The sequence below is a fragment of the Hemiscyllium ocellatum genome, chromosome 34 (genome assembly GCF_020745735.1).
Source record: "Hemiscyllium ocellatum isolate sHemOce1 chromosome 34, sHemOce1.pat.X.cur, whole genome shotgun sequence".
In the NCBI taxonomy this organism is placed as follows: Eukaryota; Metazoa; Chordata; class Chondrichthyes; order Orectolobiformes; family Hemiscylliidae; genus Hemiscyllium; species Hemiscyllium ocellatum.
Window position 1 is genome coordinate 3,201,930 of NC_083434.1, and position 24,501 is coordinate 3,226,430.

Consider the following 24,501-nt stretch of genomic DNA (forward strand, 5'->3'; position numbering starts at 1 on the left):
AGATACTAAGAACCTTTTACCGCTAATGGAGTCAGGTGTTACTAGGGGACATAGCTTTAAATTAAGGGGTGGTAGGTATAGGACAGATGTTAGGGGTAGATTCTTCACACAGCGGGTTGTGAGTTCATGGAATGCCCTGCCCGTATCAGTGGTGAACTCTCCTTCTTTATGGTCATTTAAGCGGGCATTGGATAGGCATTTGGAAGTTATTGGGCTAGTATAGGTTAGGTAGGATTCGGTCGGCGCAACATCGAGGGCCGAAGGGCCTGTACTGCGCTGTATCCTTCTATGTTCTATGTTCTATACCATTGTTGAACCTGGAACAGCTTTTCCAGGGACATAGCTATGTCTTCTTCAGTACTCTTGCTGGAATGTTGTCAAATCTCCTAGTCTTTGAAGTATCCAGTGCCTTTAGTCATGTTTTGATGTCACTTAGGGTGAATTTAAATAGTTTAAAACTAGTGTCCCTGCTGCTGGGAACTTCAGGAAGAACCTGAGATGAATCATTCACTTGACACTTCTGACTGAGGATTGAAGCAAATTCTTCAACCTTGCTATTGGTTCTGAAGAAAGGTCACTGGATTTGAGATATTAACTCTGGTGTTTCTGCATAGATGCTGCCAGGCCAACACTTTCTCTTTGTGTGTGTTTCAAAAAGCTTTGGTTCTGGAAACACATGTAGGACAGGAGGTATCTTCCATTAGATGCATTGTGTTCTGAACTGGAGGAGAAATAGTGGATAGCATAGAAGCACAGAGCCATAGAAATGAAACAGCACCATAAGGGATCACTCAGTCCATCTTGTCCATGCTAACCCAAAGACACCCAGATGCCCTTTCTAATGCCATTTTCCTGCACATGTCTGATAGCCGTGCAGCTTACAGCATTTAAGGTGTTGGTCCAGGTACATTTTGAAAGAGTTTTGGGTCTCTGCCACCACCACCTACTCAGCCAGCAAATTCCAGACACCCACCACCCTATACGTAAAAATGTTTTTCCTCCCATACCCTCTAATCCTTCTGCCACTTAACTCGAATTTATGACTCCTAGTTTTTGAACTTTCAGCCAAGGGAAAAAGGTTCCCCCTGCCTACCCCTCATAATTTTGTATACCTCAATCATGTCACTTCTTAGCCTTCTCTGTATTCCAAGATAAACAACCCCACCTTCTCCTCATGGCTACAATTCTCTAGCCCTGACAACATTCTAACAAATCTCCAGAGCAATGTCCTCCTTCCTGCAGAGTGGTGACCAGAACTGCACACAATATTCAAGTTGTGGCCTTACCAATGCGTTATACAAATTCAGATCATGCTATGGTACGATTTGAACCCACAATTAGCTTGGAGATGTTGACTACTAATCTCGTGACATGACCACTGTGCCATCATCTCCCCAGTCAATGTCCCCAGATTGAAGAACTCATAGATTTTGAAAAAATGCAGATGTAGAAAGGTTGTTGTTATGGGTGATTTCAACTTTCCCAATATCAATTGGAACCTCCTTAGTGCAGATGGTTTAGATGAAGCCGTTTTTGTCAGGTGTGTTCAGGAGGGTTTCCTTACTCAGTGTGTAGACAGATTGACGAGGGGAGAGGCCATTTTGGATTTGGTGCTCAACAATGAGTAAGGACAGGTGTCAGATCTCCTTGTAGGACAGTACTTTGTTGACAGTGATCACAACTGTCTCACATTTACCATAATTTGGAGATGCCGATGTTGGACTGGGGTGTACGATGTTAAAAATCACACCACCGGGTTATAGTCCAACAGGAGTAATTGGAAGCACTAGCTTTTGGAGCGCTGCTCCTTCATCAGGTGGTTGAAGGAGCAGCGCTCCGAAAGCTAGTGCTTCCAATTAATCCTGTTGGACTATAATCTGGTTTGTGTGATTTTTAACATTTACCATAGCCTTGTGGAGGGAAAGGAGCATTTACTGAGGGAAGATATTTAATTGGGGAAAAGGAAATTATGACACTATCAGACAGGAGTTGGGAAGAACAGATTGGGAGTAATTGTTCCACAGAAAGGGCACAGCAGACATGTGGAGACTGTTTAAGGTGCAGTTGTTGGGAGTGATGCACGAATTTGTTCCTCTGGGACAGATAAGAAGGGCTATGATTAAGGAACCTTGGATGACGAGAACAGAGGAGCTTCTCGTCAAAAGGAAGAAGGCAGCTTACATAAGGTGAAGAAAGCAAGGATCTAGCACAGCTTTAGAGGATTACAGGCTTGCTAGAAAGGAGCTTAGAAATGGACTGAGGAGAGCCAGGAGGGGGCACGAGAAAGGCTTGGCAAGAAGGATCAGCGAGAGCCCATAGGCATTTTACTCCTACGTGAGGAATAAAAGAATGATCAGGGAAAAGGTAGGGCCAGTCAGGGATAGCGTAGGAAACTTGTGCATGGAGTCTGAGCAGATAGGGGAAGCCCTATATGAGTTTTTTTGCTTCAGTTTTCACTAAGGAAAGGGACCTTGTTGTGAATGACAACTTTGAGAAGCTGGGATATAAGCTTGACCAGATCAAGATTGATGAAGTTGATGTGCTGGTAATTTTGGCAAATATTAAGATTAATAAGTCCCCCGGGCCAGACCAGATTTATCCTAGGTTACTCTGGAAAGCGAGAAAGGAGGTTGCTAAGCCGCTGGCGAGGATCTTTGCCTCCTCACCCTCCATAGGAGTCAAACCAGAGGATTGGAATGAGGTGAATGTTGTTCCTCTTTTCAAGAAAGATAATAGGGAAGTCCCTGGTAATTACAGACCAGTTAGTCTTATGTTTGTGGTCAGCAGGGCTTGGAAAGAATTCTGAGGGGTAGGATTTATGACCATTTGGAAAAGCGTAGCATGATTGAAGGCAGTCAGCATGGCTTTATGAGGGGCAGGTCATGCTTCGCAAATCTTTTGAGTTCTTTGAGGAGGTGACAAGACAGATCGTTGAAGGTTAGGCAGTGGATGTGGTGTATATGGACTTCAGCAAGGCATTTGATAAGGTACCCCATGGTAGGCCCATTCATAAAACCAGGGAGCATAGGATACAGGGAGATTTGGCTATCTGGATTCAGAATTGGTTGGCTGACAGAAGGCAGAGAATGGTTGTAGATGGAAAGTATTCTGCCTGGAGGTCAGAGTTGAGAGGGGTCCCACGGGGCTGATTAGGGATAATCGACATGGCTTTGTGCATGGGAAAACATGTCTCTCAAACGTAATTGAGTTTTTTGAAGAAGTAACAAAGAGGACTGATGACAGCAAGCAATAGATGTGATCTATAGGGACTTCAGTAAGGTGTTCAACAAGGTTTCCCATGGGAGACTGGTTAGCAAGGCTAGATCTCACTGAATAAAGGAAGAACTATCCATTTGCATACAGAACTGGCTCAAAGGTAGAAGACAGAGGATGGTGGTGGAGGGTTGTTTTTCAGACTGGAGGCCTGTGACCCATTGCAGTGCTACAAGGATCGGTGCTGAGTCCTCTACTTTTTGCCATTTACATAAATGATTTGGATGCAAGCATAAGAGGTACAGTTAGTAAGTTTGCAGATGAAACCAAAAGTGTAGGTGGAGAAGAAGGTTACCTCAGATTACAACAGGATCTGGACCAGCTGGGCCAATTGGCTGAGAAGTGGCAGATGGAGTTTAATTCAGATAAATGCGAGGTGCTGCATTTTGGAAAAGCAAATCCTAACAGGACGTATACACTTAATGGTAAGGTCCTAGAGTGTGTTGCTGAACAAAGAGGCCTTGGAGTGCAGGTTCATAGCTCCTTGAAAGTGGAGTCGCCGGTAGATAGAATAGTGAAGAAGGTGTTTGGTATGCTTTCTTTTATTGGTCAGAGTATTGAGCACAGGAGTTGGGAGGTCATTTTGCAGTTGTACAGGACATTGGTTAGGCCACTGTTGGAATATTGTGTGCAATTCTGGTCTCCTTTCTATCGGAAAGATATTATGAAACTTGAAAGGGCTCAGAAAAGATTTACAAGGATGTTGCCAGTGTTGGAAGATTTGAGCTACAGGGAGAGGCTGAACATAGAACATAGAACATAGAAGGATACAGCGCAGTACAGGCCCTTTGGCCCTCGATGTTGCGCCGACCGAGTCCTACCTAACCTATACTAGCCCAATAACTTCCAAATGCCTATCCAATGCCCGCTTAAATGAACATAAAGAAGGAGAGTTCACCACTGATACGGGCAGGGCATTCCATGAACTCACAACCCGCTGTGTGAAGAATCTACCCCTAACATCTGTCCTATACCTACCACCCCTTAATTTAAAGCTATGTCCCCTAGTAACACCTGACTCCATTAGCGGTAAACCTGACTCCATTAGCGGTAAAGCCTGACTCCATTAGCGGTAAAACCTGACTCCATTAGCGGTAAAACAGGCTGGGACTGTTTTCCTTAGAGTGTCGGAGGCTGAGGGGGTGACCTTTATAGAGGCTTATAAAATCATGAGGGGCATGGATAGGATAGGGAGTCCAGAACGAGAGGGCATAGCCTTAAGGTGAAAGGGGAAAAATATAAAAGAGACCTACGGGGCAACGTTTTCACACAGGGTGGTACGTGTATGGAATGGGCTGCCAGAGGAAGTGGCGGAGGCTGGTACAATTGCAACATTTAAAAGGCATCTGGATGGGTATATGAATAGGAAGGGTTTGGAGGGATATGGGCCGGGTGATGGCAGGTGGGACTAGATTGGGTTGGGATATCTGGTCGGCATGGACAGGTTGGACCAAAGGGTCTGTTTCTATGCTGTATATTTCTATGACTCTGTCTTGGGCCCCTGCTCTTTGTATTTTTTATAAATGACTCAAACGAGGAGGTTGAGGGCTGGGTTAGTAAATTTGCAGATGACACAAAAGTTGGAGCTGCCTTTGATAATATTGAGGGCTTTTGCAGGCTGCAGCGCGACATAGACAGGATGCAGAGCTGGGCTGAGAAATGGCAGGTGGAATTCAACCTGGATAAATGCGAAGTGGTGCATTTTGGAAGGTTGAACCCGAATGCTGAATATAGGATTAAAGACAGGATTCTTGGCAGTGCGGAGGAACAGAGAGATCTAGGTGTGCAAGTACATCGATCCCTCAAAGTTGCCACTCAAGTGGATAGGGTTGTTAAGAAAGCCTATGGTGTTTCGGCTTTCATTAACAGGGGGATAGAGTTTAAGAGCCGTGGGGTTTTGCTACAGCTCTACAAGTTCCTGGTGAGATAACACTTGGAATATTGTGTCCAGTTCTAGTCGCCTTACTATAGGAAAGATACAGAGGCTTTGGAGACAGTGCAAAGAAGGTTTAACAGGATGCTGCCTGGACTGGAGGGCTTGCCTTATGAAAAGAAGTTGACTAAGATCGGACGTTTCTCTCTGGAGAGACCGAGGAAGACGGGAGACTTGATCGAGGTATACAAGATAATGAGAGGCATGGATAGAGTCAATAGCCACAGACTTTTCCCCAGGATAGGAATGACTGGCACGAGGGGTCATAGTTTTAAGATATTAGGAGAAAGGTATAGAAGAGATATCAGAGGTAAGTTCTTTATGCAGAGAGTTGTGAATGCATGGAATGCATTGCCAGCAGTGGTGGTGGAATCATTGGGGACATTTAAGTGACTGCTGGACATGCACATGGATAACAGAGAATTGAGGGATGCATAGGTTAAGTTATTTTATTTTACATTAGGATTAAGTCTCGGCATAACATCGTGGCCCAAAGGGCCTGTTCTGTGCTGTACTTTTCTATGTTCTATTACATATTAGTTGGTAAGTTGAAGCACGTCTGTGCTGTTTCGAAGAATTCAACTATTAACTTAAAAAAAGTGAGGTTTAAATATTTTTTTTGCTAATACTTCATCAAGATATTTACAATTTTGTGGTCACCAGTTTATGCTGAACAGTGATTTTTGCCAAGAAACCCTGAATGACCATGATAGATATTTGATTTGTAAGACAACGTTGCATTCTTTACTTTCAAGTTGAGTTACCCACATACATTTCACAGAACAATCACAGCCTGTAAAGAGAAGGGCTCAACAAATCAGCTCTTAACTCTTTTATCATACCATATCCAGTTGTGAATAGTGGTAGATAATTAAATAACTCTCTGGAGGATGATGATGTACCATCCTCAATGATGGAGTGCCCAGTATGGTAGCGCAAAAGATAGGACTGAACCTTCCACAACAACCTTCAGTTGGAAGTGCCGAGTGGCTGATTCAATTTAGCCTCCTCCCCAGCCTTGCAGTGTTCAACCAATTTAATTGACACCAGGTGATATCAAGAAATGATTGGAGCCACTGAATTCTGCAAAGGCTATGGGCCCTGACAATATGCCAATATTTGTAGTGAAGAGCTGTGCTCCAAAATGTGCTGTACATGCACCAAGTTGTTCCATACAGTCACAACACTGGCATCTACCCAACAATGTGGAAAATTGCCCAGGTATGTCCTGCACAGAAAAACTAGGACAAATGTATCTAGCCAATTACTGCTCCAACAGTCTATTCTCAGTCATCAGTAAAGCAATGGGAAGTGTCATCAGCAGATTATCAATCAGCATTTGCTCAGCAATAACCTGTTCACTGTTGCCCAGTTTGGGTTTAACCAGGTCAATTTGGCTCCTAACCTCAGTACAGTCATGATTCAAGCATGAACAAAACAGCTGAATTCCAGAAATGAGAGGGAAGTAACTGCCCTTGACATCAAGGCCACATTTGATCCAGTGTGGCATCAAAGAACCCCACCAAAACTGGGCCCAATGGAAATCCAGAGAAAACTCTCCACTGGTTGGAGCCATACCAATACACGGGAAGATGGTTATGGTGGTTGGATGTCAATCATTTCAGCTCCAGGCCACCTCTACAGGAGTTCCTCAGAGTAGTGTCCTCATTTCAACCAAATTTAACTTCTTCATCAACAACCTCCATTATGAGGTTAGAATTGGGGATGTTTGCCAATGATTGATTACATACTGCTCAGCCCTCCTCAGATTGTAAAGCAGTTCATGTCCAATGTAACAAACCTGGAAAACAATCAGACTTGGGCTAAAGAGTGTAAATAACATTTCAGTTGGAAAACGTGACTGAAAGTAATCATATTGCTAGTGCTAAAACTGACAAAATGATGTTCAGGGTTCATAAATTAAGATTGTGTGGATTTTACTTCATTAAACAAAAGAATTAGAAAAGAAATCCCTCGTTTTTTTGTCAGGTGACAATAGTTTGGCAACATTTTTAAAAAACTGAATGTAGACAGTGAACTCTGGCAGATGGTCTTGGATCAACAGTCAAGATTGAATACATTTATTACAATTTAGATGTTATTACTTCTGCTGTTTGGGATGGCCTCCACATCAGAAATTTTCCAAAAGGCAACATTTAAAATCCGGGAAAAGAATGAAAGCCTAATACATGGTAAAATGAAGAAAGCACATGATCAGTGTGTCAGGGACATGTTAGAGGCAGTACAGAATATAAGTCCAGGAATGAAAATCTTAACATACAAGGAAGGTTTGAGGACTCTGGGTCGATACTTGATAGAGTTTAGAAGGATGAAGCAGAATCTAATAGAATACTGAATGGCCTGGACAGAGTGGATGTTGAGAAGATGTTTCCATTGGTAGGAGAAACTAAGACATGAGGGGATAGTCTTAGAGTAAAGGGAAGACCTTTTAGAATGAAGATGTGGAGAAATGTCTTTAGACAGAGAGTGGGGATTCTATGGAATCCACTGCCACAGAAGTCTGTGGAGGCCAGATCATTGAATATATTCAAGACGTCCACATCCTACACCTCCACCCTCAGACCCCACCCCTCCAATCGTAACAAGGACAGAATGCCCCTGGTGCTCACCTTCCACCCTCCCAACCTTCGCATAAACCAAATCATCCGCCGACATTTCCACCACCTCCAAGAAGACCCCATCACCAGGGATATATTTCCCTCCCCACCCCTTTCCGCCTTCCGCAAAGACCGTTCCTTCCGTGACTACCTGGTCAGGTTCACGCCCCCCCTACAATCCACCCTCCCATCCTGGCACCTTCCCCAGCCACCGCAGGAACTGTAAAACCTGTGCCCAAACCTCTTCCCTCACCTCTATCCAAGGCCCAAAAGGAGCCTTCCACATCCATCAAAGTTTTACCTGCACATCCACTAATATCATTTACTGCATCCGTTGCTCCTGATGCAGTCTCCTCTACATTGGGGAGACTGGGCACCTCCTAGCAGAGCACTTTAGGGAACATCCCCGGGACACCCGCACCCATCAACCACACTGCCCCGTGGCCCAACATTTCAACTCCCTCTCCCACTCTGCCGAGGGCATGGAGGTCCTGGGCCTCCTTCACTGCTGCTCCCTCACCACCAGACGCCTGGAGGAAGAACGCCTCATCTTCCGCCTCAGAACACTTCAACCCCAGGGCATCAATGTGGACTTCAACAGTTTCCTCATTTCCCCTTCCTCCACCTCACCCTAGTTCCAAATTTCCAGCTCAGCACTGTCCCCATGACTTGTCTGGACTTGTCCTACCTGCCTATCTCCTTTTCCACCTATCCACTCCACCCTCTCCTCCCTGACCTATCACCTTCATCCCCTCCCCCACTCACCTATTGTACTTTATGCTACTTTCTCCCCACCCCCACCCTCCTCTAGCTTATCTCTCCACACTTCAGGCTCACTGCCTTTATTCCTGATGAAGGGCTTTTGCCTGAAATGTCAATTTTGCTGCTCCTTGGATGCTGCCTGAACTGGTGTGCTCTTCCAGCACCACTAATCCTGAAATAGGTTCTTGAATATAAAGGGTTACGGGGAGAAAGCAGGAGAATGGGGTTGAGAAACGTTTCAGCCATGATTGAATGGTGAAGCAGACTCGATGGGCTGAATGGCCTAATTTCTGCTCCTATGTCTTATGGTCTTTGTAAGTCTTACACTAAATGTTTCTGAAACACCAATGCATTTTTAGGGTTTACAATCCAAAGGACACGAAATCATGGTGAAATAAAATGCCAACAATGGTCTTGTAGTCAGTGCTGTGGAGGTGCCATTATTGGACTGGGGTGGATAAAGACAGACTCTAACCTCACACCTTTAATGCATTGCCTGAGCTGACATAACACCTTTTTTTTTGTAAAACTTTACATTATCTCAAGAATGTGATTTGAAAGAAGTTCTGGAATTTACATACTAATGAACCAAAACCTGCATTTTAAAAGATGGAAGACTTAACAGCACTCTAAGTTTGTTCAATATATCATTTCAGCTGCATGACACTATGATCTTTTGCTATAAATTCTGTGTCTTACAATCCTGCTCCATTGCTACCTGATGAAAGAGCAGCGCTCCGAAAGCTAGTGCTTCCAAATGAACCTCTTGGACCATAACCTGGTGCTGTGTGATTTTTAACCTTATTGTCAACAGCAGACTGCTGCTTTTGAAAAGATTACAGCAAAGCTACTTTCTACTGATGTTTCAGCAGGTTTATTCACACTAGCAATGACAGATGCCTCATGAGAAGGAGCAATTCTCAGTCAAGTGCAAACTGATGGAATGTGAAACCTGTTCCATTTTATGTTGATAGCTTTGACAGAGATTGAACAGCTGAAAACCAGGGAAGTGTTACTAGTTACACAGAGCTTTGAAAGATTCACAGACTATCTCACGGAACTTCAATTCCAAGTTGAACCTTTACCAACATTATTAGGACCCAAAAAAAGTCTTTAAAAAAAATCTTCTATTCATACAAGAATTCAGACTTGGCTGAAGCCATTTGACCAGACAAGACCCCAAGTAACAGCAGATTTACTATTGAGAGGAGCAAAGGATCAAATTGATAAAGACCTTATGTTTGTAGAAGAAATATAGAGTCTTAATGCATGGCTGTAACCAACATTTTATCATCAACAGAGGATAAGTTTATTGATTTGTGTAGTTTCAAAGTCTGACAAAAATATACACAAAATCAGACAACTCTACTTGCCAGAGTATTGAAATGTAGTCCAGAAGACTGAGTGCTGAAAACACTCTTGAAATTAGTGGAAGATTTATTGGTTTACGATCAAAGAATGATTATACCAAAGTCACTGTGATGAGAAATGTTAGATACTCCATGGGGGTATCTAGGCATCACAAAATGCAGAGTATAAACCCAGATATCAGTTTGGCACCCAGTCATTTTGAAAGATGTTTAGGATAACATTTCATCATACCTGACATGTGTTATACATAGGCAGAAGTGGGTACTGCAGATGCTGGAGATAAGAGTAAAAAGTGAGGTCTGCAGATGCTGGAGATCAGAGCTGAAAATGTGTTGCTGGTTAAAGCGCAGCAGGTCAGGCAGCATCCAAGGAACAGGAAATTCGACGTTTTGAGGAAAAGCCCTTCATCGGGAATGAGGGACACACTTTCCTCATTCCTGATGAAGGGCTTTTGCCCGAAATGTCGAATTTCCTGTTCCTTGGAAGCTGCCTGACCTGCTGCGCTTTGACCAGCAACACATTTTCAGCTGCTGGAGATAAGAGTCAAAATTAGAGTGGTGCTGAAAAAGCACAGTAGGTCAGGCAGCATCCAAGGAGCAGGAAACTCGACAACTCAAAAGCCCTTCATCAGGAATGAGGCCGAGAGCATCGGGGGTGGAAAGATAAATGGGAGGGGGTTGGGGCTGAGGGGAAGGTAGCTGACAGTGCAATGGGTGGATGGAAGTGCGGGTAAAGATGATAAATCAGAGAGGAGGATGGAGTGGATAGGTGGGAATGAAGATTGATGGGTGGGGAAGGTCATGAGGGCAGCACTGAGCTGGAAGGTTGGAACTGGGATAAGGTGGGGGGAGAGGAAATGAGGAAACTGGTGATATCCACATTGATACCATGGGATTGAAGGGTTCCGAGGTGGAAGATGAAGTGTTCTTCCTCCAGGCATCAAGTAGTAAGGGAGTGGCGATGGAGGAGGCCCAGGACCTGCAGGAGAGCATAAGCCCTTTATCAGGAATGACAAGACAGAACACAGGAAGGGATAGAGTGCTTTGTGAAAACACTACAATCTCTCAATGTCAGCGAAACCAAAGAGCTGGTCATTGACTTCAGGAAGCGAGGAGGAGGGAATGTGCCCCACCCTTCCACCCATTTACGGAGCTGAGGTAGAGAGGGTTGAGCAATCTGTCCTGGGCCATGCACGTTGATGGGACGGTCAAGAAGGCACAACTTCGCCTCTTCTTCCTCTGGAGGCCCTGGAAATTCAGCCTGTCCACGAGGACCCTCACCCACTTTTACAGATCCACCAGAGAAAATGTTCTGTCTGGATGAATCATGGCTTAGAGTCTTGCAGCATGAAGACAGGCCCTTTGGCCCAAACAGGTCCGTGATGACCGAAATGTCCATCCACACTAACCCCACTTCCCCGCACTTAGTCCATATCCTTCTAGACCTTGAGGTGTCAACCGTTCTGCCCAGGACTACGGTAAGAGACTACAGAGAGTTGTGGACACAGCCCAGACCATCCCACAAGCCACAGACTCCATCCACACTTTCTGCTGCCTCAGAAAGCAGCCAACATCATCAAAGATTCCTCCCATCCCGGTTATAACCTCTTCCAACTTTTTCCATCAGGCAGAAGATACAACAGCTTAAATGCATGTCCCAACAAGTTCAGGAACAGCTTCTTCCCCACTGTTATCCAACTTCGGAATGGACCTCCCATAATCTAATGTTGATCTCCCCATGGCTGAACACTTTAACTCCCCTCCCTTTCCGCCAAGGACATGCAGGTCCTTGGCCTCCTCCACCGCTAGACCCTGGCCACATGACGCCTGGAGGAAGAGCGCCTCATCTTCCGCCTAGGAACCCTCCAACCACACGGGATGAATGTAGATTTCTCCAGCTTCCTCATTTCCCCTCCCCCATCTTATTTCAGTCCCTACCCCCGGATTCAGCACTGCCCTCTTGACCTGCAATCTTCTTCCCGATCTCTCCGGCCTATCAGCCTCGCCCTCACCTCCTTCTACCTATCGTATTCCCAGCCAAACCTTTTATCTCAGCCTGCTTGGCACACCACCCTCATTCCTGAAGAAAGGCTTATGTCTGAAACGTCAATTCTCCTGCTTCTTGGATGCTGCCTGGCCTGCTGTGCTTTTCCAGCAACACACTTCAACTCTGGTCTCCAGCATCTGCAGTCCTCACTTTCTCCTATTCGTAACCTATGCCCGCTGGGCTAATGGTTTCATGACTGTTTCCAAAGGCTAAATTTTAGAGGGACGATGTATTTAATTCTAATCAACTAATATTCAAGATTCAAGTGGCAAATCTAATTCCAGCACTGCAGACTCCGTTATCTGAGCTCTGTAAAGGATCTCTGTGATAAGTGGTTTTCCTGAAAGAACTAGTATTAGACAATAGACATCAATTTGTGATTAAAGTTTTCAACACATTCACTTTGGTGACAGGGATTAGCTGGGTGAAAAGTTCTCCATTGCATTCTCAGTTGAATAGGGAGGCAGATGAACCAGTCAAGTTACTGATGCGGAAGAACTCAGGAACAATGTTGAAAAATGGGAACATGTCAGCAAAATTGTAAATGGGAAAGAAGTATTGGTTTTAGAACACAGTATCGCACTAATCATAATGTTTCAAAATCAGGAGCAAGTAAAACAATTGAGAAAATCCATGGCAAAAAGCAACAGAGGGGGCACAACTCTGCAAAAAACACTGGTTCACCATCAAACCCGCTGACTAAGGCGGGATGATGCTAGACTGAAGAATGAACCTCTATATCACAGAGGCCAAACACCAACTCTCCGACACCACATCCTACCTCCCTCTTGCTCACAACCCAACCGCGACCCATCAGACCCAAATCCAAGACCCCATCAATGCCCTCATTGCCTCTGGTGATCTTTTCTCCACTGCCTCCAAACTCATAGTCCCCCAGCCTTGAACTGCCCAGTTCTACCTGATCCCCAAGATCCACAAGTCTGACTACCCTGGCCTACCCATCGTCTCGGCATGGTCCTGCCCAACTGAACTCACTTCGTCCTACCTTGATTCCATCCTCTCCCCATTAGTTCAGGCACTATGGCACTAACCATGCCCTCCATATCCTCAAAAACTTCCAGTTCCCTGGTCCACCGCGCTTTCTCTTCATTATGGATGTGCAGTATTTATACATGTCCATACCCCAAAAGAATGGCCTCCAGGCTCTCTGTTTCTTCCTCCCCAATAGTCCCATCCAGTCTCCCTCCACCAATACCCTTTTCCACCTCACCCAACTGGTCCTCACCCTCAATAACTTTTCCTTTAACTCCTCCCATTTCCTCCAAATCTGGGGGTGGCCATGGGTACCTGGATGGGCCCAGCTACACCTGCCTCTTTGTCGGCTATATTGAATAATCCCTCTTCAGTACCTACACAGGCACTGTACCCCAATTCTTCTGCTGTTACATCAATGACTGCATTGGTGCAGTGTCCTGCACTCAGGCTGAACTGGACCAGTTCATCGACTTCACCCACAACTTCCATCCTACCCTCAAGTTCACTTGGTCTATCTCAGACACCTCCCTCCCCTTTCTTGACCTCACCATTTCCATCTCCGGTTACAGTTTCCAGATGGATGTCTACTACAAACCTACAGACTTCCATAACTACCTGGATTACACCACCTCCCGCCCAGTATCCTGCAAGAATTCAACCCATACTTCCTCCATTTCTGCCGCATCTGCTCAGACAGGGAGACATTCCACTCCCAAGTATCCCAGATGTCCACCTATTTTGAACAACGTGCCTTTCCTCCCTCTGTATTTCCAGACAGCTCTCTACTGCACCACCTCCATTCCCCGTTCCACTGCCCTAGCCTCCGCCCATGCAATAAAGACAGAGTCCCCTTTGTCCTCACCTACCACCCCACCAGTCTCCACACCCAACACAGCATCCTCAAACACGTTCATCAATTCCAAATAGACCCCACCACCAGGAACATTTTCCCCTCCCCATTCCTCTCTGCCTTCTGCAAGGACCGTTCCCTTTGCCAATCCTTGGTTTGCGCCACTCTCCCCACCGAGCCCCCGAAACCCCAGGTACCCTCCCCTGCAAATGGAAAAGATGCAAAACCTGCTGGTACACAACCCCCCCCTCCTCTCCAACCAAGGCCCCCAAACAGACCTTCCAGGTGAGACACAGGTTCACTTTCCTCTCTTCCAACCTAGTTTACTGCATCAGGTGCTCCCAATGTGGTCTTCTCTACATCGGGGAGACTAAACGTAAACTAAGGGACATTTCACTGAGCATCTCAGCCAGGCCTGCTGGGGCCGACCTGACCTCCCAGTCACCACCCATTTCAATTCCCCCAACCACTCCCTTTCCAACCTGACCGTAATTGGCTTCTTCCATTGCCAAAACAAACCACAGTTCCTACTGAAGGAACAACACCTTATCTTCCACTTGGGCTCCCTAAGCCTGGAGGACACAACATTGAGTTCTCCAATTTCAAATAACTTCCCTCCCCATTCCCTGACTCCCTTCCCAGTACTTTCCTCCCCCTTCCACTTCTTCCAGCCACCTACTGAACCAACCAGGTCATACCGTCTACTTGCCTTCACCTGTCCCCATTTCACCACCCTATCCTTGCTACCCCCTTTATCTGTAGCTCCCCCCCAAATCCACCCCTAGTCCTGAAGAAAGATACACCCGAAACATTGACTTCTCCACCTCCTGATGCTGCCTGGCCTCCTGCCTGTCTACTAAAGTACCAGATAAAGCATAGGTGTTCAATTCTTCTGGTATTTTGTCAGTTTAGCATCTAATCCATTTTTGTCATTATTTCAGGTGAAAATAATGCCTGTCCATATATTTGTTATTACTCCTTTATGTAGGCTTATTTCTAGTCTTGCCTATATTGCATTAAGAGAGTGACTCTGTTTGCTCATGTGGATGGTGCACCTTAATTACCCTGTTGTATCTTGAATACAGAATTTTGCCAATTAGCAGGCTTTCCTCTCATGCAGGATACATTGCACCATTTTGCCATACAAAACTTCGCCAACTAAATATCCTTCCGCCAACTCCATGTTCCAGGTGTTTTGTAATCATAACAATGTTTTCCTTCAAGTGTGTGCAAGATTCCCTAGTAGCTGCTGTTGTTTCTTAATACTTAAGCATTTTTAAATCTCTAAGCTATTTCAGCCACTTTCACAGACACACAGTTGGATTCTTGGGAATGAAGGATGCTTCTTAAGAACTTAATGACCACCTTTTGGAGCCCTCAATTTGAAATTGTGCATAACTATAACAGCAGCCATGTTGTCCAGGGAAAAGCGCTCCAGCCTATTCAGCCTCTCCATATAACTCAAATCCTCCAACCCTGGCAACATGCTTGTAAGTCTTTTCTGAACCCTTTCAAGTTTCACATCATTCTTCCTATAGCAAGGAGACCAGAATTGCATGCAGTATTCCAAAAATGTCCTGTACAGCCACAACATGACCTCCCAATTGCTATACTCAATGCTCTGACCAATAAAGGCAAGCAAACCAAACGCCACTTCACTATCCTGTCTACCTGTGACTCAACGTTCAAAGAACTATGAACTGAACAAGGTTTCTTCGTTCAGCAACACTCCCAGGACCTTACCATTAAGTGTATAAGTCCTGCTCTGATTTGACTTTCCAAAATGCAGCACCTCGCATTTATCTAAATTAAACTCCATCTGCCACTTCTCAGCCCGTTGTCCCATCTGAGGTAACCCTTTCGTTGTCCACTATACCTCCAATTTTGGTGTTATCTACAAACGTGCGAACATAGGAGGTATAGTTAGTATCTAAATAATTTATGTAAATGGTGAAAAGCAGTTGACCTAGCATGAATCCTTGTGGCACACCACTGGTCACAGGCCTCCGGTCTGAAAAGCAACCCTTCACCACCACCCTTTGTCCTCTACCTTCAAATCAATTCTGTATCTAAATGGCTAGTTGTCCCTGTATTTCATGTGATGTAACCAAGTCTATCATGAGGAACCTTGTCAAATGCCTTACTGAAGTCCATATTGAATACATTCACCACTCTGCCCCACCAGTCCACTTCATTACTTCCTCAAAAAACTCAATCATGTTAGTGAGATATGATTTCCCACACACAATGCTGTGTTATTTATCCCTAATCAGCCTTTCAAAACATGTGATTTGAGTTACCCAGTTGTCACATGATTGCCAATTTCTGTACTCAATCCTGACTGATGGAGAGGCATGTCATATGCCTTTTTTACTACCTTACATTGCGCTTTTCAGGCAGTTTTCCTCTATATCAGTGCTCATTCAGGTCTGATTGTGTACAGTTTTGTAGTGATTGGAGCAAGGTGGACCTTGTTAACTACAAGGTTCTTGATTGGGAATGTTAACCTGGGCGAACCAAGAAAGCCTTGACTGATCAATATTACCAGGAAATTAGAATCTCCTCAGTTGAGGACTGACTCTAAGCTGGCTAGAGTGTATCATCAGTCAATACATCCAGTGCATTTTAGTTTCCTTTTAGAGAGTATGTATCTCTTGGCTATGTTGAGCCACTACCATTACTAGTACTATTACTGCTGCTACTACTACAACTGTTGCTGCCCGGGCTATCCAGTTCTTCTGCTGCTGGAGCCTGGGCCTCCCTGGATCCTCTGCTGGCTGGCCTAGTTCTGCTGCTGCTGCCTGGACCTATGAGCTCTGCTGCTGCACTGGCCAGGGCAGCCCTGAGCTTATTACTGCTACCCAGACCTCGCTCAGCTGATGCTGCTGACTGAGCCCCTGATTATGCTGCTTTTGATGCCGTTGCCTAGGCCTTGCTAACTACTACCACTGCCTGGGACTCCCACCTCTGTTGCTGCTGTCTGGGCCCAGCCTCAGGCTCCATCCAAGGACTGTTGTTGTTGCCTTGTGCCTTCCTGTAACCTGTTCACCTGAGAACTGTTGCTGCTCCCCAGCAGTTGACTTTCTGCAGCATTAGTCTTCCCCCACCTCACTCCCTCCCCTGGTGACATGGCTAGCCTCAAGGTAGGAGGGCCTAGCCATACCTATGCTGGGTCAGCCATGACCTTCGGCCTGGCTCCTTCAGCCTCAGCTGTGACCCATCCCCTTTAGGCCCCTTACAAAAGGCCTAAGAGTTAAGGCCTATCCCCATCCGATAGGACCATTGAGACCTGCAGCAGGGTCATGGTTGGCATTATTGGTCCACTAGCCATTGTTGCTGCAGCCAAAAAGTATGGGAAGGCCAATTACATTCTGTGGTCTGAGCAGTCAGTACCCCTGCCCATGAAGAGGAGCCCCACTGGGGGTGGTACATTTCTGTCTGTTGATCCTCTGGAGGTCACAGCCCAGAGGATTGTGATTTTCAATGTCCTGCCCTTTCTTGAGAGTGAGCCTCTCCTCCCCCACCTGGGTCAAATCTGGTCAGGTGTCAGACCGCTCCCGCTTGGACTAAAGGACCCTGCTCTTAAGTACGTCTCCTCTTCCAGTGCCAGGTGTTAATTTGCTTGGCCTGGAAGAAGGTGACCAAGGCACCGTGATCCATGAGGGTGCATCCCACCACATCTTCTGGTCGGCAGACAGTGAGCGATGACACCGATGCTGAGAGGTAGAACATGTAAGGGGGAACTGCCCCACAATGAAGACTGCCCAGCAGCCATGTTGACACTGCCTCACATGCACCTCTTTCCCCCAAAGCAACACAGGGTACTCCACATTGGAGCCCAAGCAGAGTTTGCCATCACTGTGGCCTCTGATGGGGAGGGGAGTGGGCATCCGGCTGGAAAGAAAGTGCAGGAGAAAGGTGTGTAGAGATTACCCCGTGGATGTGCCTGCCAACACCCCGATCACATTTACCCCATTACTCCCTCCCTCAAGGTCAGAACTGCAGGCCACCCCACTCTGGTGTGATAATGCTGTGCCAGCATTGTCCTGGCATGGGAACCCCCGACTTCAAAAACCCCAACACTGTGCCCGAACACCCTCGCCCTTGGGAGCTTCATGCCCGACCCTGACCCAATTCCCCAGACCTCAGGAGCTCCACTGCTGGCCCCCATCTCCAGGCACATGCTTGTGAAAAATAGATCCACTTTAGATCATTTGTGACAACAAAGCTAACTTCATTCAATTCAATTCAATTCAATTCACCTGCCAATAGTCAACTCCTGGTTAAAAGTTTCCAAGTAAATCAGGATATTGCAGACATACACAGGGAGAAGACCAACGGTGTTTAGCTTTTTTTTTTAGCTTACTTACAGTGTGGAAACAGGCCCTTTAGCCCAACAAGTCCACACCGACCCGCTGAAGTGCAACCCACCCATACCCCTACATTTACCCCTTACCTAACACTACGGGCAATTTAGCATGGCCAATTCACCTGACCTGCACATCTTTGGATTGTGGGAGGAAACTGGAGCACCCGGAGGAAACCCACGCAGACACGGGGAGAACGTGCAAACTCCACACAGTCAGTCGCCTGAGGCTGTACATTGTAAACGGGCAGCAATGATGACAATTTGTTTCTGATTGGGAAGACGAGCGATCACACTTCTTTTCCACAGTCCGTTAACACACGTAGAGAGTTTCCACTCAGCTGACAGGTCAATGACCTCTCCTCAAAACACAGGGACCTCACCCTATCTGACCTAAATCTCAAAAGGGCCTTTCTAAACATTCACTTTTCACATGAGTCCGAGTCACCTGCCTCAACCGTTAATTTGACATGATTCATTATTGTCATATATATCTAAGCACAGAGAAAAGTTTTGTTTTGTGTGCAGTAAAGGCAGATCATAGGTGTTTAGACAGAGGGCGGCACACAGGATTATAGCTGCACAGGAGGGGCACAAAAACAAGATCAACATTAGATTTGAATTTAAGTCCATTCCACAGTCTAATCACAGCAGGGAAGAAGCTGTCCTTGAACCTGTTGGTGTCTGTGTTTAAGCTTCTGTATTTTCTACCTGATGAAAGAGAACACAGCCTGGCCTCAGTCTGAAAACCAGATGCCACATTTAAAGAAGTTAGGTTCATGGAGTTAAGACTTCTCCCAACTCTCTGCACTCGAAATGAGGATGAAGATCCAGGCATAATATTTAATTGTTGGCACTTCATCAATAGAAATAATGATGCTAGTTTTGGTTTGCTACAAGCTTTCCAGCCCTGATGGGCAGAATCACAATCAAAGTTATTTCTGACTCTGAGTTCACCCAAAATATTCTGTCGAGACTTTCTTAAGAAGTTACATTGTGATTAACACTTATTACATTTAATGGCTATCACTCCCAGAAAATCAACATTTCAATGTTTGATGTAAGATCACTTCAACTTTTTTTTAAGTTTGATCACTAGGTTATGAGCACGGTTTAATTTTATTCCATGTTCCAAGCTTCTTTGAGCAATTTTTTTCTCAACTGAGTGGAATGTGTTACATACCTTGAAGTTGACTTTTAATGACAAAGAAATGTTGATTAACCAATTCAGAAATCTGTTGGTTATATTTTACCAGTACCCATCATTTCAAGGCAACCAAGTAATTTTAAACATAAAGAAGAGCTAGGTTTCTTCCCAAGTGGTGTGTTAGCTTCTGGATGGGAAAAGATGAAAAATGATGGCTGTACTATACTGAAGGTTTACAATTAAACCTTTGTTGAATTCTGACAGTCAACATGGTCGCAGAAGATTAAACTCATTTCTTCAGGAGGTAAGATAAAAACGTAATACCTGTTTCTGGCAGATGCCAAGTTTCCAGCGGCCTTTAAAAGTGAAATTGCTGAGACACGCTGCAGGACCACGAATTGAGTGTTCATCTTTTGTTTAGAATTGGAGCTGTTTGAGCATTGGGGAGAACGAGGTGGAGGTGTGTTCAGTCCGTCTCGAAACAAGAAAAAACAAAATATGATGTTAGCTTTCTGCTTACTAGAAAGGAATAGAATTAGAGACTAGGTGTAACAGATCTAAATACTGTAGAGATGTTGAAGATTCTATTACAATTTATGAACAGGGTTTACAAAAAGATATCTTGTTTGAAGCATACAAGGTATTGTCAATATTTGATCAATTGAATATGGTAGATAATTAGCCCATGGAGGTATTTATCATGTAATTTGAGAGGTTCTGTAAAACTAAAGAAATTTGATTTAGAAGTTCTGGAGTAAGTACTAGTATTTAAACTATTAGATTGTGCTCAAATCTCACTCACAGACCTTTGGGTTTGGCCTGTGTTCAAATTCATTGTTCTGACTTTCCTCTTGAACAAGTGTCTGCTGCCCTAAAAAAATGAGGGGCAATAATTTCCATCCACCTATCAAGGACAGTTTGGGGGTTCTGCACCAATGCAGAGAATGAAAGACTCTCAAATTCAAATGTTACTTTGTTGTAAACGTCCATATAAGATTTGAATTGCTGAAAGACATTTTGCAAAGGTGTCATACCTTTAACAGATTTCTGAATCAAGGAAAAATGAAGGATTCGGGTGATAGCCAACAATAAGTGGCATCCATGGGAAATAGAAAATGGATGTTTCCAGTGTGACTCTACATATCACAATGTCAAAAATTGTCCAAAGTTAAAGAGTCAAGTATTTAAAGGAATTCATGAAACATACAGTTCTGAGGGTGAATATGATAAGGATAAATAAAGGGGCAAGGCTTAAGATTTCAAACTAGAAAAAACCTGAGCGGGGAGAACTGGCCACTTCCTTGCCATTGTTAAACTAGATACTTTGACACCTATGCCTTTATGACGTCTCTTGAAACATATCAAAATCAAAATAACCTTGTTAAAGTGACAGCATTGTCACCTAATCCCTCAGGACATATCCTGCATGTGATAGTGAGATGAACAAGTTTATGTGACATGGGTGTATGGTGACAGAGTTAGACTCTATGATGCCCTGATGAGTCTGAGGTTACAGTGAGAAGATGGTGGCACCTACCCTTGCAGAGTTGAAGAGATTGTTCATTTTCAGTTTCTTTCACATTTGCATGTATTACTGACTCCTCAGGTTGCCTAAGACAGACTTCTTTCAGCCATCACGAAGGAAGACTCCCGATCTGACCAAATTGACCTGCAACATGACGCATCATTAAAGTATGCAGTCATCTTTTGTCAAATTGGAGAAATCTCTGGGAATGGGTGAGAAATGCAAGTGGTTTGGGACTGATGACTATAAGTGGCTGACGTGTTGTATTGAGAGAAGAGATGCCTAGATGACTTTTAAATATGGTGCCAGAGCCTTCAACAGGTCCTTGTAGAGGCAAGGATTTGTGCCCATCAGTTACATGTGATTCTCTATTTAACTCTATTGTTTGCATACAAAATTATCTGAAACTCAATTGATTGCATGAGGAAGTGCACTATGGACCATGGCAGAATTGAAGGCACCAAGTAGCAATTGCCATGTTTTAACTCCAAAATGAAAAATCCTGGACGGTTAGGATGGATGTGAGACCCTATCTGCTGAGCTCCCATTTAACTCCCATGATCTCTATCCTACTGAGCCATTGTACCACCCCATTACACATCTCACTCTCTTTTCCAAATCCTTCCAAGTGATTACTGCTGTAACAGTTTTACCAGTCTACTTACCAGGATCCCAGCTCTTTGTAATTTGAGGAGAATGCGATTTTAAATCCTCCACAGAAGCTTTTGGATTCTGTTGGACAGAATGAGAATTGTCTGATCATTCAGTTCTTTATTCAGGCTGTCATTTTGATCTGCAATCTCTGGTCAGCCAAACACTGTTGATGGTTGCTTCTTCAGTATAGAAGGTTGTTCTGATATTTAATCCATGGGTGTGGCATTAGTCTAAGCACTTGATCATGACAAGCTTGATCATGAATTCACACTGGATCAAGGTCTGGTTTTCTACGTGTTCTGTGGTGCTTGTTGGGGCGTCACCTTTGATTAGAACAGGACCATTCATGTTATTCCCTCACCTTGTTCACGCCCTCTGTTTGTAGATGCAACTTGAGTGCATGTGGGAGAATGGAAATAGAGATTTCAACTTCCTTCCCATTTGGAGCAAACTATTTTGAAGTGGGGTTGCATAGCGATCGAAGCGTGCAAGATAAAGGTCATTGCTCTCTGAGAAAACACCTTGATCATTTGCAGTCTGGTTTCAGCTTCACTATCAGCCTGTGGATATCTTGGTGAACTAGTAATCTGGTGAAAATCAATATGATACTGTGAATTCCGTGAAATGCTTGACAGCAAATTATGGCTCCTTTTGTTAAATGACAAGGACTGGGATTCCTTTTGTGTGAATGTTTCTTTCAGTAATGTTCCAGGCAGGTGATTACAAGTGACCCTATAGGTCCTAATAGGGAGCTGTGGATTGCAGGAGGAAGGGACTGCAGGAGTGAATGGAAGCTATGATAATGGGGAGGCTCACCATGGTCCTTAATTAGCCATTTAAGTGCTGCAAATGAAGTCAGGTCAACTATGGGACAGTGATGGGTATAAGGTAAGCCACCACCTAATTCAATGACCTTCCCCCTGGCAGTTTGTACCAGCCCTTCTTTTTTCCTAATTGCAGCATCTAATTTGTAACACCAAAATTCAATATTATGGGTTCAGGTAAGGAACACACATAGCAGGTTCACGTAGGAACTAGAAGGACATTCCTGATAAACAGCTTAAGCTCGAAACATCGATTTTCCTGCTTCTCGGATGCTGCCTGACCTGCTGTGCTTTTCCAGAGCTGTACGTTTTGACTCTGATCTTCAACATCTGCAGTCCTCACTTTCTCCTTTATATGACAGGTATCTCTGAATATCTGAAAATGTTTCTAAATTAATTAATTACTTTTGAAGTGAAGTGACTTTTGTTGTTGAGCAAATGGGAATGATACCTTTCTGATTAGATTAGATTAGATTTAGATTAGATTAGATTAGATTTACAGTGTGGAAACAGGCCCTTCGGCCCAACAAGTCCACACCGACCCGCCGAAGCGCAACCCACCCATACCCCTACATTTACCCCTTACCTAACACTATGGGCAATTTAGCTTGGCCAATTCACCTGACCCGCACATCTTTGGACTGTGGGAGGAAACCGGAGCACCCGGAGGAAACCCACGCAGACACGGGGAGAACGTGCAAACTCCACACAGTCAGTCGCCTGAGTCGGGAATTGAACCCGGGTCTACAGGCGCTGTGAGGCAGCAGTGCTAACCACTGTGCCACCGTGCCGCCCACTGTCGGTAAAGGACAAATAACTGAACAGTCAAATAGGCTGCTTTCGATTGGTGTTGGACTGTGCACCTGGAAGACTAAGAGAACTCTGCCATTAGTACTTCTATAGCTGGTATTCATAGAATCTCTACATTGTGGATACAGGCCATTCAACCCAACAAGTGCGCACTAACCCTCTGAAGAGTAACCCACCCAGATCCATTCCCTTACCCGAATACTCTACATTTATCCCTGACTAACGCACCTAACCTATACATTCCTGAACACTATGCGCAATTTCCCATGGCCAATTCACCTACCCTGCTGAGGTTGGAATTGAACCCAGGTCCTTTGCATTATGAGGCAACAGTGCTAACCACTGAGCCGCTGTACCGCCCAAGCTGTAAGAAGCCACAGATCAGTGTAATGTATGTACACTTTTATCTTAGACTTAATTCTAATTTTAATTCTACTTCTTAATTTGCATTTCTAAAAATCCAATTGAATAGTTAAATGAATCAATTGCAACTTCTAATTGAATAGCTTCTGGTTTAACTGAATTTATGTTAGCAACTATTATAACTTGGCTTCTGTATTGTTAATTTTTAATGTGACCTTTTTCAGTTCGTTGTCACATCCTTTTGGCTTTTGTTCACGTATGACAGAGCACTGGTATACCCTGAAGATCTTGATGCATTCATTCCTCTATGGCTGAACCATGCTGTGGTAAGTGCACAAATATTCACAATTCAAGTCCCTCAGGATAGATAGAAAAATTAGAGCACATGGGCTAGGTGGTACTATATTGTTTGGATTAATAAATGACTAGTAGAAAACAGTAGGAATAAATGGGTCATTCTCTCGTTGCCAGACTGTGACTAATGGGATATAACAAGGATCACTACTTGGGCCACAAGCTGTTCACAATATATTTGAAGTTGGGGATCGAAAATAATAGTTTCACATTTGGGGGTGATACAAGGTTAAGTTGGAATGGATGTTGTGGGGAAGCGATAAAATGGCTTCAGGAGGATTTGAACAGGCTTAGTGAATGAGTAAGAATGTGACAGATGGAATATAACATTGAAAAATGTGAGGCTAACTACTTCAGTGTGAGAAACAGACGTGCAGAATATTTCTTAAATGGTAAGAGGTTGGAAAGTGTGAATGTACAAAGAGACCTAGGTGTTCTTGTTGACAAGCCATTGAAGGCTAACATGAAAGTACAGAAAGCTATTAGGAAGGCTAATGGAATCTTTATCTTTATTGGAAGAGGATTTGAGTACAGGAGCTTCATTAGACTTAATCTGGAGTAGTGTGTGCAATTTTGATCTCATTATTTAAGGAAAGATATTATTGCCAT

General features: G+C 44.4%; 1 protein-coding gene across 1 annotated transcript in view; it reads left to right on the plus strand.

Annotated features, from left to right (window-relative positions):
- The window catches only part of LOC132832145 (androgen-dependent TFPI-regulating protein-like), a 111,009-nt gene that overhangs the window by 53,285 nt on the left and 33,223 nt on the right, over positions 1–24,501 (plus strand). The window contains exon 3 of the mRNA XM_060849890.1: positions 23,763–23,864. Coding sequence (XP_060705873.1) covers positions 23,763–23,864 — 102 coding nt within the window. The remainder of the gene's footprint in view (positions 1–23,762; positions 23,865–24,501) is intronic.